At 44.2% G+C, this 14,982-nt stretch overlaps 1 protein-coding gene across 1 annotated transcript; it reads right to left on the bottom strand.

Moving 5' to 3' along the window:
- Positions 1-99: 99 nt before the first annotated feature.
- Positions 100-11,566, bottom strand: ccni2 (cyclin I family, member 2). Its single transcript, XM_076019677.1, has 7 exons — positions 11,262-11,566; positions 8,311-8,491; positions 7,304-7,438; positions 6,742-6,816; positions 6,490-6,630; positions 2,996-3,265; positions 100-2,352 (listed from the first exon to the last, which is right to left on the bottom strand). Exons 2-7 carry the CDS (start codon positions 8,425-8,427, stop codon positions 1,969-1,971), a joined length of 1,122 nt encoding a protein of 373 aa, XP_075875792.1. The 5' UTR covers positions 8,428-8,491; positions 11,262-11,566; the 3' UTR covers positions 100-1,968.
- Between the last annotated feature and the right edge of the window lie 3,416 nt (positions 11,567-14,982).

The following is a 14,982-nucleotide window of genomic DNA, read 5'->3' as shown; positions in this document are numbered from 1 at the left end:
GTGTGCATGCGCATGTTTGTGCGTGTGTGTGTGCGTGTCCTTGATGAATCGGAATGCCCATGGATCATTGGACCCAACCCAGTGAAATACACATTAAGATTCTTAGTCACAGCTTTTTTATTTTGGTGGTGGTGCAGAGACAGTTTATGGATAAATATGGAAAAAAGTACAATAATAATAATAGTAATAATAATAAATAAAAAATCCGCTGGAAATCAGAGAGACGTCAATGCTCAGAGTTATTTTTTTTTTTTAAATCACATTATCAGCAGAGATAAAAAACAAAAACAAAACAGCATATGTATATATAAAGATGTGAGTGTGTTCACTTCCATCTTTGATGTGAAATTAAGCCTGTGATTCGCCACAAAATAAATTGGATACTTTGTCACAGCTACAGTATCAGCAACAGTCATGTCCATCAGTCATACAGTATAGGCAATAAAATTAATAATAAACTACCGAAATAACGCTGGTCCACTTATCAGATCGTCTCATGACGACCAGCTCTCATTCTGCAGACACATACACACTTTCACACAAGGTGCTTGAAAATGTTTAACAAAAACAGTGAGACAAAAAACAAACAAACTGCAAGTACTAGTAAGTTAAATGTGAAATAGGAAAAAAATAAAATAAAATGGGGATGTCCCGATCCAATCATTTAGTTTGGATTGGCATGCCGATTTAGCATATTTTATTAGATCGGTGATGGGCCGATCCGCGTTCAAAATCCCTCATCCGGATTGTAATATATAAATAACGTTATACTTTTATAGTTCGCAATATATGAGTAAGAAGCTAATTTCTGTCCTCTACTAGTCATCACTGCCGTGCTCCGAACGGACGCGACGTATTGAAGTGGATGGAAGGTTTCCGCCCAACCGCCTGTCTTCACATTTGTAAACAAAACGACTATGTCGGCCGTGTGGCGACTCTACAAGTTGGAAGACGAATGCAGACTGCAGCAAAATGCAAAGTCTGCAAGCTAATGGTTTCACGTGGTGGCAGCAACAGAGCTTCCTATCACACAACTAATTCAAGTCGCCATCTCAAGAAACACGAAGCAGAATCGAAGGAATACAGAATCAAAAGCTGGTTTGAAGCAGCAGACGCTGCTCGCTAGTTTAAGAAAAGGCAAGTTAGCCGTGTCAGCCGTGAGCTGCTAAAACTATTCAAGTTTATTTTTGCTTTGGTGGTTTACTGTAACTGAAGTTACTGATTAATTTTATTTACTGAGCAAAGAGTGCAGTCATCGCCAAGCTCTGAATGCACTTGAAAAGGAATGTACTTACTTTATAAGCAACATTATTTTTTTTTTAAATTATTTCATTTACATGTTTCGTATAGTATGCTCACTTCTTCCATTTGCAAAATAAACAAAACGGTGTGGAAAAGCAAAGCATGGATTGAGCATTGAGAAGCAAACAATCCAATTTATTTTGCAACGCACCAAGAGAAAAGTCTGAATCCAATGGATTCAGTTCACTCAAGGTAAGAAAAAAAGATTGGACCGGATCGGCAATTCAGGATCGGATCGGGATGAAACAAATGTGATCGGGACATCCCTAAAAAAAACTAAACAAGATTTTTCTTCTGCTCAAAGTGCTTTGTGGCTCTGGAGGAACCACACTTCACACACACACACACACACACACACACACACACACACACACACACACACACACACACACACACACACACACACACACACATTCAGGCTTAACATTTTCTCCTGATACGTTAATAAAATAAGAAATGTGTAGAAGCCCCCCCCAGCCCCCATACAAAAAAAACAAAAAAGCTAAAATTAGACCAGTAACATCCAGTCTGGATCAAACCAGACTGGCTTTCTTGGAAACAGAGCCGATGACTTGACCGTTGACCCAGAGAATGTCTAAGATCTCCAAGACCCCAAAAACCTCCAATGGTCAAACAATCTCTGTGGGAGAAAAGCAACGCTTCCCGCTAGTGGCCAGCAGGGTGCAGCGGTGGGCACGGCGAGACGTTAGTCTGCAGGGTGGTGGCCTGGTCGCTCCACCCCTCCTCCAGTGCCTCCCCCTCCCCATCCCCCCGGCCCTCTCCCTCCACGTTGTACAGGCGCCCCAAACCATCAAAATAGTCGTCATCGTCGTCTCGCTTGCAGCTGCACTGCCCTCTCTTGGCCTGTCGGAGGCGCTGCAGCTGCTGCTGCTGCTCCGCGGAGCACCGCCCACTGCAGCACTCTTGGTTTTGGTCCTGGATGTGGGTGCCGTCAAAGATGTAGATGGCGTTGGCAGGCAGCGTCAACTCCAGGCTGTGCAGGTACTGATCCACCGTCTCCTTACAGTGGATGAGGTCACCACTGTCCACCTGGGGGGGGAGGAGACGGCAGAGTTTAAAGTCTGGACTCTGGAGACGCTCCAATGATCCCGGGCACACGAAAACTGACTGTTCTCATGGAAGTCATGGACCCACTACTTTTTTTTCTTTGTTCCTATATATGTCCACTTAGTGTACTTCCCGTCACACACACACACACACGTGTGTGTACATACATATATATATGTACACACACACACACACACACACACACAATCCCAAGTCTCCCCACACTTAAAAATAATGCTGGGCTCCTCTCACTTTTGCTACCTTTGGGTCAGCATGAGCACAATGCATGATGGGATATATGCGGGTTCAGTGACCATCGGTAATGGGCTACTTTTAACGCTGCATTGTGATTGTGTATATGTACAGAGAGTGGAGTATATAGCATTCGCACACTACGACAAAAGGGTACAGCCCTTTATAGTCAGTAGGGGGCGGTATGGGTCACAGCCTCAGGATTCCGCCTCCTCACTGGAGCTGCACCAGCTGCTTCTCTGATGCTCCGACTTCTCTTTGTGGTGGATAAAAGTTCTTGTTGAACCATTGGTGCAAGTATTCACACGTTGCCCACTGACCTTGGGTTAAATGGGGCCTGTGTTGGCTGTCCCTGTGGGTGTGGCGCTCTTACCTGTGCTCTCCTCAGCAGGTCGGTGAAGACGGAAAACCAGTCGGGCGTGAGCTCCTCCAGCTCCAAGGTGATGATGGCCAAGGCCAGTGTGGAGCCCTTGAACTGCCAGAGCTGGTGGCAGGCCATACAGTGCTGCACCTGCCTGGTCCACAGCACTGCCTGGCAGCCAGGGGGCGTCTTCTGAGGACGCCCACAGCCCCAGGAAGAGAAAGAGGAGGACGAGGAGAAGAAGGCCAGGTGAGGGTGGGCGGAGACCAGCAGGGCGTGGAACTGCAGGAGGAGCAGGAAGAGGAGGAGAAGGAGCTAAAGGTTAGCAAAGCTACCCTGCTGCTGTCATGATGCGTCGACAGCTGACTGATGGACTCTTAGCCCCGCCCCCAGCCCCGCCCCCCACTTCAGATCTTATGGACTTGATGCAGTCAATGGTTTTTTGGATGGAAGTACACACACACACACACACACACATATATATATGTATGTCTGTATGTATATATAAATATATACATACATATAAAGAAAAGAGAAGACAGGAAGTGAAACTAAACGGAACCGCCCCCATAAAAACAAATTTGCTTGATTCTGCATGAACTAAAGCAAATTCCTGCTGGCAAAGGCGTTCTCCAGCATACGCAGTTGCGTAGGGTGCCCCCTGGTGGAGGGGCTGCTGAATCGCCCCCCACCCCCTCCTTTTTTAAATGTTCTATATGTTATTGATGGTACTTTTTGGATGGGGTAGGTGCAATTCAGGCTGTTTTATTATAAACATTATTATTTTATTATATGTGTCAATGAATCTGGAGATGAACATACAACATTTAGTATGTGGGGTCAGGGGGCGGGGCCAGAGTCAAGGGGGCAGGGCCAGGAGCATCTGGTGTAGGACGCCAGGATGGCGGGAAACGCTACTTCCTGACTCAGTTTGTGAAGACCAATGGTCGCAGGGACCTCCTTCATGTCGTGTTGTGCCTCCTTCATACCGTGCGTGCAGTGCTGTTGTGTGTCAACACCCCCCCCCCCCCCCCCCAGTTTCTCCTACCCCTAGCCATGTTGAAGTCCTGCACTGATTAGCCCAACCAGCTTCACTCTGAGTGGACGGCTGATGCTGCCAACGCTGTTCAGACCTGTTGCACTGTAGCTGCTTTCTGCAGAGTGACATGTCGCTTTTAGCAAATTTGGTGCAAAAAAAGAAATGCTCAAGCACTTCCTCTTGGCTTTTACCCCACCGGTGCTCTGAGACCAGGGAGGGGGGCCGCTCTGAGACCAGGGAGGGGGGCCGAATTCGGAAATTTCTGATCAACCTGCGAAATCTTTCCTATCCACGATGCCTGCCGCTTTCATGTTGCCTGCTTTTCCACACACGCACAATGTGTTGCGCTGTGTGGAGATACTTCACACTCGAAACACCGTGAAGCAAGATGGCAACGTGCAATGTTTGCAAAAAAGCCAAAGTTTTTCCAAGAGGCGGAATCACCGTCGCCATGTTACAACACCGCTAATGTTATCAAGCATTTTTAAAAAGCAACACGTTGGAGGGGTTTTCATCCACACGGGGCAGAAAGATCGAAAGAAGTTGATGAATGAAAACGACAAATGTGGATAAACGTGATAAAACGTGCTGGATTAATGATTTTTCCACCTCATCAATTTATACAAACACATTGTATGAGTTTATTAACAGCTTCGTATAGAATCAACCACAATGACAAAAAATAACATTAAAACTAACAGAGCTCTGGTATCGAAAAGTATCGGTATCGATATCCAAATTCAGGGATGGGGATCAGAAGTGAAATAACGTGATAATTGGTGTGTCCCCGTCTTTAGACTCCGCCTCCTCAGCTCCCCGCCTGGAACTGAGGCAGTTCCAGTGCACCAATCAATGAATCAATCACCGCTGGTCTTTACTATTATTTATAAGGCTGTTTTATATAGAATGAAGAGCGAGACTCACTTTTTATGGCGGAGAGGTGTTAAAATAGTAGAGATACGGAATAATAGCAGAGAATATTTATTTGAATTATATATCTATATATCTATCTATATATATATATAGATATATCTATATATCTACATATATATATAGATAGATATATAGATATATGTACACAATAAAAAGAGAAGATGTCTTTATTTTATTATAGTTTTTATTAACGCACACATTTTATTTTGAAAGATTTTTGTATTTAAAGAGAAGCACTAGAGCAATGAGAGTCGCAGGAGCCGCCGCCTGAAGTCCTTCAGCGGCTCTGATGTCACAAATCGCTGCTTTAAAAAAATAAATAAAAAAAAATCATTATTTCGTGTCCTGTCACAGAATTCGCTCAACCTGAAGTTCCTCTGCAGGGCGTCTTGAGAAGACCAGTTACAAGAAAAAAAAACAAAAAAAACCTCCATGCTGTACCGCAGCTGCCTGGGCAGTTGTCAGGGTTTCGAGAGTTACAAACTGCAGTAAGAAGGTGGCGCTATAGCACTGCGCCATAAAGTGATAATTTTTTTGTTTTTTTTAAACCACGAGAGAAAAAAATAAAAATAAAATGTTGTTTGGGCTGCTGTCTCTTGAAGTTGTGGGTGTGTGTGGACTGTAGGGGGTAGCAGTGAGTTGGTGCTGCATGGCCTGGTACAAACATGCAACATTCCAGTTTTTATGCGCGCTTGAATTCATTGGCTTGAAGCTTGAAGAGCTCGACGTGTGTGTGTGTGTGTGTGTGTGTGTGTGTGAGTGAGTGTGTGTGTGTGAGTGTGTGAGTGAGTGTGAGTGAGAGAGAGAATCTCTGTTTTACTCTCTCGTCACTTCTCAATCTATCTCCTGAAAGTGGTGAAGAAAAACTTTCATTGTTCTGAGAAAAAAAAAATGTACTGACCGGTGGTGGATCTTTCATTTTAAATTAAATCATTTTTTATTTAGAAATGATCAGTTTTTGCATATTTCTATATTCAGTCCTGCTGCTGCTGCAGCTGGTGGTTTGGCGCTTTCACTCTGTTATTACTGACAATAATTCAATATGTAGTACACAATCCGACCATGACGTGGCGCTACCTGTCCTTTCTGGCCGCAATGTCAGTTTGATGAATATTGGAAATGGTTGCGTTGTGATGAGCACTGTAACATCTGTTTATTCCTCTGTCTAAATGATTACATGACGATGATGAGTATTCAAAATATATCTCTCTCTATATATATATATATATATTCATTACATTATTATTCATTATATTCTGCTGCGTTTGTTGCAGTCGTTAGTGGAGAACATCTTTATGTCGAGAGATTGAAGGGTTTGTTTTATTGTAACAGCCGCAATGTGTCAAACGGAGTTAAGGCACACAAGGCCGACTCAAGAGTGCCATCATGAGGCGTGTGTGATACAAGCATGCTGGTTTGATTTTTTATTTTATTTTAAATGTTAACTTTAACGTTAGTTTTTAATTTTAAGTTCAAACCAGTCTACTGTATCATGTGTGTCGTGTGTGTGTGCGCGTGTGGTCTCTCTACTCACGATGTGGATGAAGTCCACAGCTGTGGCTGTGTACAGGTCCCAGTCCAACTTGTCCAGGATGATCCTCTCCATGCGGAGGATCTCAGCCGTGGAGAAGCTGCAGCCGCTCTGCATCACCAGGTCTCTGACGGAGCCCAACGCCTGGTTGCAAACACCGGGTCAACAATAAAATAAAAAAACAACAACCTGCTTTTCTATTCTTCCACGTGTCTCCTGATGGGGTTTTTATTTTGATTTCAAACGACATCTCACCTCGTCCTCCTCGTTGATCTTGGCGGCAAGCAGCAGCGAGGTGAAGGCGATGCACCTCAGGTACTTCTGCTGGGCCTGCATGGGTCACACACACACAAACACACACACACTTGGTCATCTTGGAGAGCAGTAGCCACACTTTGGAGAAACTCCCATGTTGTCTCGTTTCATCCCAGCAGATCAACTTCACAAAAATAAATAAATAAATAAAATATCTCCTTAAAAAAAGTGTAGGAAGCAGCAGGATTGTCCCTCTGTTTGCAGCCTGCTGCTAAATGCTAATGTCCCATTGCTGCAGTCAGTGAACAGGAAGCTGCACGGTGTTGTAGCTTCACAGGTGGCGAGAAGTGGCAGCGTTGGATTCTATTGTGACAGTGTTTGGCGGTTGTTGGCATGGCGACCACGTGGCCTTTATGCCTCCAGAGTCCTGTTAGTGTGGCTACCAGTCGAGGTCAAGAGGTCACTGGACCACCTAGACCTGAGACCATCCTAGAGGTTTGGTTACCACCACGTGGACAGGCAGACAGTCTGACAGTCATTAAAACAGTCACCTTGACCTCACCTTGACGGTGGACAACAGGCGGTGCAGGACACTCACTCCCAGTGCCAGAGTCTCGGGGCAGAAGTGGAAGAGACGACTCATCTCTCCCAGCCACAAGATGGCGTCGTGGTGCTGCGAGCAGGAGATGTCTGTGCCCTGACACAGGCGCAGGCAGGAACCAATCAGAAATCAATAGAATGGAATGCATGGAATGGAATTTTATAAATGTATTACAAAAGGGCGTAAAATGGGCCTGGGTGTTAATTCCCAGAGTAAAAAAATAATAAATAGCTTCTGTGTGGAAAGTCTTTTTTTTGTTCAAGTAAATGTTATTGAAAACAAACTAAAAAAAGACAAAACCATCGGGGGTCCTGAATCACAACTAGATCTGGTCAATTAAAAGATAAAAAAAAACAATGGAAGTAAATGTAGTGGTAATTCAAGACTAGATTTTCTTAATAAAAAGAAGAAGAAATTTTTCATGCACAAATAGAAATTTGCTTTTGAAGAACAAGTCCAGTTGCCCTAACTCAACCCTTCTACTTTAAGACGACCTGGAAGACTGAGAACCTGGAAGACTTTTCAAGTATTTCTTTGCTAAACACTCTCTGGCGCTTTGCAGATTGCAGTTGAGAATATCCTGTTATCTGTTTTTCACTCTGTCCTGTCTGCCACCCTGGCTCACTCTGCTCCTTTCTCTCTTTCTCTGTCTCTCCGCTTTTATTGTATTTCACCCCAACTACTCATAGGCAGATGATGGCCCTCTGGAGTCTGGTTCTGCCCTAGGTTTCTTCCCACAGGGGAGTTTTTCCCAGCCACTGTTGCATCTTGCTTGCTCCGGGGGCCCGGTTGGTTCTCTCTGATTGTATAAAGCGCTTTGAGACGCCATTGGTTGTGAGATTTAGCGCTGTACAAATAAAGTTTTATTATTATTATTATTATTATTGTTGTTATCATTATTATTATTATTATTATCTATGCTGACTTTCTGCGGGGAAATAGTTCCCCTAAGTAACTTACACTCTCACCTGGATCTGTCCGTCCTTGAAAACTGGGACCCTCCAGAGACGAGCCTCCCTCAGCAGCGCCGCCTGCAGGAGGGTCGCCAGCTGACGGCTCTCTGCAGCGGCACCTGGGTTCTTCATGGCTGCGGCGACTGCAGCCAGGACGCTCCTCGCCTGGGGCGGTCGACAGGTGGAGAACTAGCAACTTCTAGCAGAGAAGGACAAACACATCAGATTAGCACGTCAAAGGTGGAGAAAATAAACTAACTGTTTCTAAGCAGTTTGGAAATTTGAAATTCATATATTGACGTATTTTCTTTAGGTTTTGCAGATTCACAGGCTGTTCAATCAGGCTGTTGAAAGTTAATTCTGGCCAATCAGCAGTTGCTGCGAGGGGAAAACAAACAAACAAACAAACAAACAAACAGCGGATGAAAGCCGCATTTCTCCCGCTGCTTGGTGAAGATTTCCACCAAGTTTTGAGTGTTTAGTTCAGTGGTGGAGTCACTGGACCCACGTTTTTTTTTTTTTTCCTTACAATGAAGTTTGGACCAAATGTGTTCCAACAGCACTCAAATGTATTCCACAAAAATAAAAACGCGAGCCCACTTTCTATCATGTCTCAAATAAATGATTGAAATGATTGAATTGGATTGTGTGTCGGTGGTGCAAAAAAACACCTGCTATGGTCATCACTACCCTCTTGCCGTAGGAACAGCTGGATGGTAAAAACAGTGCTAGTAATACCTCAAAAGTAACTGGAATAAAAAAAAAAAAACAACTACTGACCATGCCAAAAGAGTTGAAAAGAAAAGTTTTGAATGAGGAAAAGAAGGGTTCAATTCTGGTTTTACTGGCAGAGGCATACAGTGAGCGTCAGGTTGCTTCCATCCTTAACATTTCTAAGACGGCAGTTCATCAGAACAAGATCAAGCAGCAGACATTGTGGACAACAAAGCTACAGGCCGGCAGAGGGCGAAAACGACTCTCCACTGACCGGGAAGACCGTCAACTCATTTGAATGTCACTCAGCAACAGTAGGATGACATCAAGTGACTTACAAAGAGAATGGCAAATGGCAGCTGGGGTGAAAGTGCACTGCAAGAACAGATGGAAAAAGGTTTGCACTTGGTCATTTCATGCGTTTTTCGTATTCCGATCTGCAAGAAAAACACATGAAGTAACCAAGTGCAAACAGTCCAAATCCGCTTTGTCATCCGAATACCAAAACCACCTCGGGGAGGTGGTTTTGGTATTCGCATCGCATAAAATTGCATTCGTCACGGACGTGTGAACAGAATGCGAGCTCAGTCCACATTAACGACCGCCTACTCCACTCACCTCTCCTGTGTACGTACTTGGTCGGCGCCCCACCTCCCTGCGTCGTCATTATAAAGTTACAAACAAGAAGCCAAAACAAATAGTGTAATGCGATCACAAATGGCACGCTCGAGACGCATGTTAATGCTAAGTGCGAAGAGATGCTTCGAGATCCGTTCTCGTGATCCAATCACCCAAAACAATTACAAGTGACCAAGTGCAAACAGGGCCCCAGAGGCAGGGCTCAAGTCGTGTTAAACTAGAAAAAAGCCCTTCATCAATGAGAAGCAAAGAAGAGCCAGGCTGAGGCTTGCAAAAGACCATACGGATTGGACCATAGAGGACTGGAGTAAGTTCATCTTCTCTGATGAGTCCAATTTTCAGCTTTTTTCAACACCTGGTCGTCTCATGGTTAGATGGAGACCTGGCGAAGCCTGCAAGCCACAGGGTTTCCCACCCACTGTGAAATTTGCTGGATTATCTGTGATGATCTGGGGGTGCTTCAGCAAGGCTGGAATCGGGCAGATTGGTCTTTGCGAAGGACGCATGAATCAAGCCACGTACAAGGTCATCCTTGAAGAAAACTTGCTTCCTTCTGCTCTGATAATGTTTCCCAACTCTGAGGACTCTTTTCTTCTAGCAGGACAATGCTCCATGCCACACAGCTAGGCCGATTAAGGTGTGGACGAAGGACCACCAGATCAAGACCCTGTCATGGCCAGCCCAATTTCCAGACCTGAACCCCATTGAAAACCGCTGGAATGTGATCAAGAGGAAGATGGATGGTCACAAGCCATCAAACAGAGCTGAGCTGCTTGAATTTTTGCGCCAGGAGTGGCATAAGGTCAGCCAACAGCAATGTGAAAGACTGGTGGAGAGCATGCCAAGACGCATTAAAGCTGTGATTAAAAATCAGGGTTATTCCATCGAATATTGATTTCCAAACTCCTCCCAAGTTAAAACATTAGTATTGTGGTGTTTCAAAAACAAATATAAACTTTGTTTTCTTTGCGTTCTTTGAGGTCTGAAAACACTGCATCTTTTTTTTGTTGTTATTTTGACCATTTGTCAACATTTTTGTTTGGAATTTTGGAGAAATGTTGTCAATCGTTAAAAGAATGAAACAAAAATGTTTATTTTACTCAAAAACCATGCCTATAAATAGTAAAATCAGAAAAACTGATAATTTAGTAGTGGTCTCTTAATTTTTTCCAGAGCTGTACATATACGAGGTGAAGGGGGCGGGGGGGACTGCCCACGAAGCCGCCACCCACCAGTTGAGAAACGCTGATTTAGTTGACATATTTGACTGTGAGAACGACAGTGAGTCTGACACCGGAAGCAGCAGCACTCTTCTGCTCAACCTTCAGAAACTGGAGGGAAAACAACCGAATTTGTAGATGCAGCTGCAGTTGAAACTTCCAGTGTGTCCCGCGCGCGCGCGCGCGCACACACACACACACACACACACACACACACACACACACACACACACACACACACACACACACACACACACACACACACACCTCCAGGCGGGACAACAGGAAGCTGCAGCAGCTGCAACTGTGCATGCTGCAGCTTCCTCAACCTCAACAACAACAGCAGCAGCAGCGGCGGCAGTTCCGCCTATTTGTCTCGCGCACTTTTCTTACCTGTTCACGCGCAAGTAAGTAAGAAAGAAAAAAAAAACCTCACAAAAAAAAAAACAGGAAGTCCCTCCGACTGCAGCAGCATCAAAACAGTCAATGTCGATGCGTGGCCCCACTAGTCCATCATCTTCCAATCCGCAGCTTCTGCTGCCGCTGCGGGTCGGCGGACGGAGTCGCTGCTGCGTGGAGAAGCTGCGGTTTGGTCCCGCATCTTGGAGACTGGCGGGACGAGAAGGAGTAGAAGGAGGAGAAGAAGCGGGGAAAGCTGCTGGCTCGAGGCAGCAGGACAGTGTTTTCAAGGCGCGAAGCTCCGCCCCTTCACCCCCCGCCTCCTCCTTGACGTCACGCCACCTCCCTCCGAAATGTGTTAGTGGGTCAGACATCCGGGGCCTCGCGCACAAAATGGTCGCGCTTCCCAAGCAGCAAATGGAAGTTTGTGCGTGTCTGCGTGTGTACGTCGTGGATGTATAATTATTATCATAATTTTTTATTCTTACTTATTTTATAATAGGAATTATAATCTCAATTTTTAAAAATCTATTATAGAGGTGGGAAGTGACGAAGTACAAATACTTATTCTATACATATTTCTTTTTGTGACGACTTTTTACTTTGCATGACTTTGACCCCTCACATTTGTACTCAAATATCTTTGCTTTCTACTCCTGACATTGGGAAAACATACTGGTTTCTTTTTTTTGTTTAAGTGTTCTTATTATCTTTGTTTTGCTAGTTGTTGCTTGAAGTGGAGCTATTTGAACTATGCTGTTGTGTGGTTAAATATAAAAATGGATGATATTTTAGAGACAGGAGATTATTTTAGAGGACCTCAGTTTTGGATTCTTGCAGAATTATTAACCAGCGTACTGTTTAATTAATGGAAAAATTACAACTAACAAAAAAAAAAAAAAAAAAAAAATACAATTTTTACTTTTGACTTCAGCACCTTTGAGAACCTGAACTTTCTTACTTTTACTTGAATAAAGAAGTTGGATTAGTACTTTTACTTTCACCACAGTATTTCTTTACTAAACTATCTGTACTACAACTGTACAGAATGTGAATATTTACCACTTCTGATTATAAAAACATTTGTCAGTTCTTCTAATCTATATGCTGCATATCGGTGTGCTTCCCTCACCTGGGAATTAATCACCTAATTAATTAAATTACCCTCTAGAGGGCAGCACGTGATTTGGAAAATTCAATTCGTCAAAAGTTTCCCACCAACCAGTCTTTCTGTTTGCGTGACCATTGAAGGAGGCCAGTTCCTGCTTCACTACCGCACTATGACTTAAAGGGGTTTTTTGTATAATTTTGGTGCAGGATGAGGAAGACTCGGTGGCAAGTGACCACAGGAGTCTCACACTGGTATTCAGAGAGGTTCAAATCTATTATTAAAAACCCCAAATGAGCTCCACTCAAACCTTTTATAATAAAGATGATCAAGAGGCTCAGCAACACCATTCCAGATCAATGAATGAAGTTCGACCTAGGAACAGATCAACAGGATCGGTTAAACTTTTTATCATCTCTTGTCTGTTGCCTCAGGAGATGATTGAAAAATAAATAAATAAAATAAACAAATGGAAAAACAACTGGACAAGTCGCCAGTTCATTGTAGGGCCACATTCCGACAAACAACCATTCACACTCGCATACACACCTACGGACAATTTAGTATTTCCAATTCACCTTCTATGCATGTTTTTGGACTGTGGGAGGAAGCCGGAGAACCTGGAGAGAACATGCAAGCTCCACACAGAAAAGTCCCAGGCCCGGAATCAAACCCACAACCTTCTTGCTGTGAAAACAATGCTACAATTAAAAATCATTCACAGTATGTAACCAAGTTGAAAGAAGTATCAGCTGTTCTCTGAAGTAGCTGACAAGACCCACCAAAGAAATAAGAAGGCCTTTGACTTTGAGTCTTACAGACCTCTAAGGCCCGAGCGACCGCTCCTGCACACCTTAAGCAAAGGAGTCAGGAAGCTGCAGGGTGTCCCCTGGTGTCGGGGGGTCCTGGGGCGGTGGGGGCGTCTGGGGGATGTGGGGGGTGGAGGGGGAAGGTTGATGCGCCATACTGGGTCCGTGGGGGGGGGGGGGGCTCTGGGTGCCCTGCCCGGGCCTGCCTTGGGTACCGATCCTCCCGGTGGGTGAAGGGGCTGGGTCCTGGTCATGGGGATGGGTCTGGTCTCACTTGCCCTTGGGTTCTGCTGCCTGTCCGCCCCGATGGTGTCCCTTCTTCTTGGGGTATCTGCCTCCCTGTCGTCTTGCCCTGGCCCCTCGCAGGGCGGGTGCCCTCCGGCCCGGGGGCCTGCTACTCTGGGCCTCTTCCTGGCCGGCTTTGCAGCGGGTGTGCAGTGTCCGGGATCCCCCCCTCGGCGACCGCACTAACTGGCAGCCTACTTCCAGTGACGCACTCAACACACCCACTCCCACATTCAGGTACACACAGACACACACGTACACACACACTGTTGCACACTGTTGCATAGCTTATTGCATTATTTATTCATATATCATTATTATTATTATATATCTTACATATATTATTATCTATATTGTTGTTGTTGTTGTTGTTGTTGTTGTTGTTGTTGTTGTTGTTCTTCTTCTTCTTCTTCTTCTTCTTCTCAATATTATTATCATTACTATCACTAATATTATTAACGCTGTTATTATTATCATTGCTATTATTATTATTATTATTATCATTATATGTACACGCATGTATGTTTGTATATGGGTATATATGCATTTGTATGTATATATGTAGATATATACATGTTTATATATGTATATATATATATGTATGTATATATATATATATATATATATATATATATATATATATATATATTCTCTTTCTTTTTCTTTCTTCAGATCAATCCGTTTATTATTTGAATAAGCCCAGTCTCGGACAATTAGCTTTGCAAATTTACGATCTTTTTTTGTTCTCTTTTTTCCCCACACAATAGTTTATTGTTGCCAGTTGCCTTCTCTATCCCTCTCTCACTATCCCTCTCATCACCCCCCCCCCCCCCGCACCCCCCCTCACTCATTTCCCCTTTCTACTTTCTTCTCACCCCACCTATCCCTCCCTCATTCGGGTCATGGCCAGAATTTCACCTTTCCACAAGAATATAATAAAACCACTCAAGATGCAGCTCCTGAAACGGCCCGTGGGGCTCACACTCTCAAGATCTACCTCTGAAAATAAAATCTGTCAGCCATCATAGACATTCAGAGACACTTCTGCTTATCATTATGGCCAGACAAGACAAGGGAAAAAAAGAAGAAAAAAAAAAAAGGATGCTGCAGGGTGGATGAAAAAGTTCCCGTGCAATCAGATGAGATTTCTGAGGAGGACAGTCCTGAGGAATAATCTCTGAATGGAAAAAATCAGGGACTCAGACAGCATTCTGCCACTGGATCTGTAGCGAGTTAGCAGCAGGAGGACGTGAGACAAGAGTAAGTCATCAGCACTCATACGGGAAGTTCTCCTCGAGAGGAAGACAGTGTCAGTAGCTAAGAAAGCAGACTGGATAGCACAGCTGAGACTTGCCCCAAGACAGCAGTGAAAACAAGTGGTTTTGTTAACATATGACAAGATGACAAGACTAATCTAGCTAATCTAGAGACCAGCCAAATTATATTATACATATGGAGACATTGACATTGAGACTGGAGGGGGCTAATGAAAAGCTAAGTCCTCTTTCCAATT

The sequence above is a fragment of the Nelusetta ayraudi genome, unplaced genomic scaffold (genome assembly GCF_046127955.1).
Source record: "Nelusetta ayraudi isolate G7.1 ecotype Tasmania unplaced genomic scaffold, CSIRO-AGI_Nayr_v1 ptg000011l, whole genome shotgun sequence".
Lineage (NCBI taxonomy): Eukaryota > Metazoa > Chordata > Actinopteri > Tetraodontiformes > Monacanthidae > Nelusetta > Nelusetta ayraudi.
The sequence above is the reverse complement of the archived record's forward strand: the minus strand, read 5'-3'. Positions and strand labels throughout refer to the sequence as shown.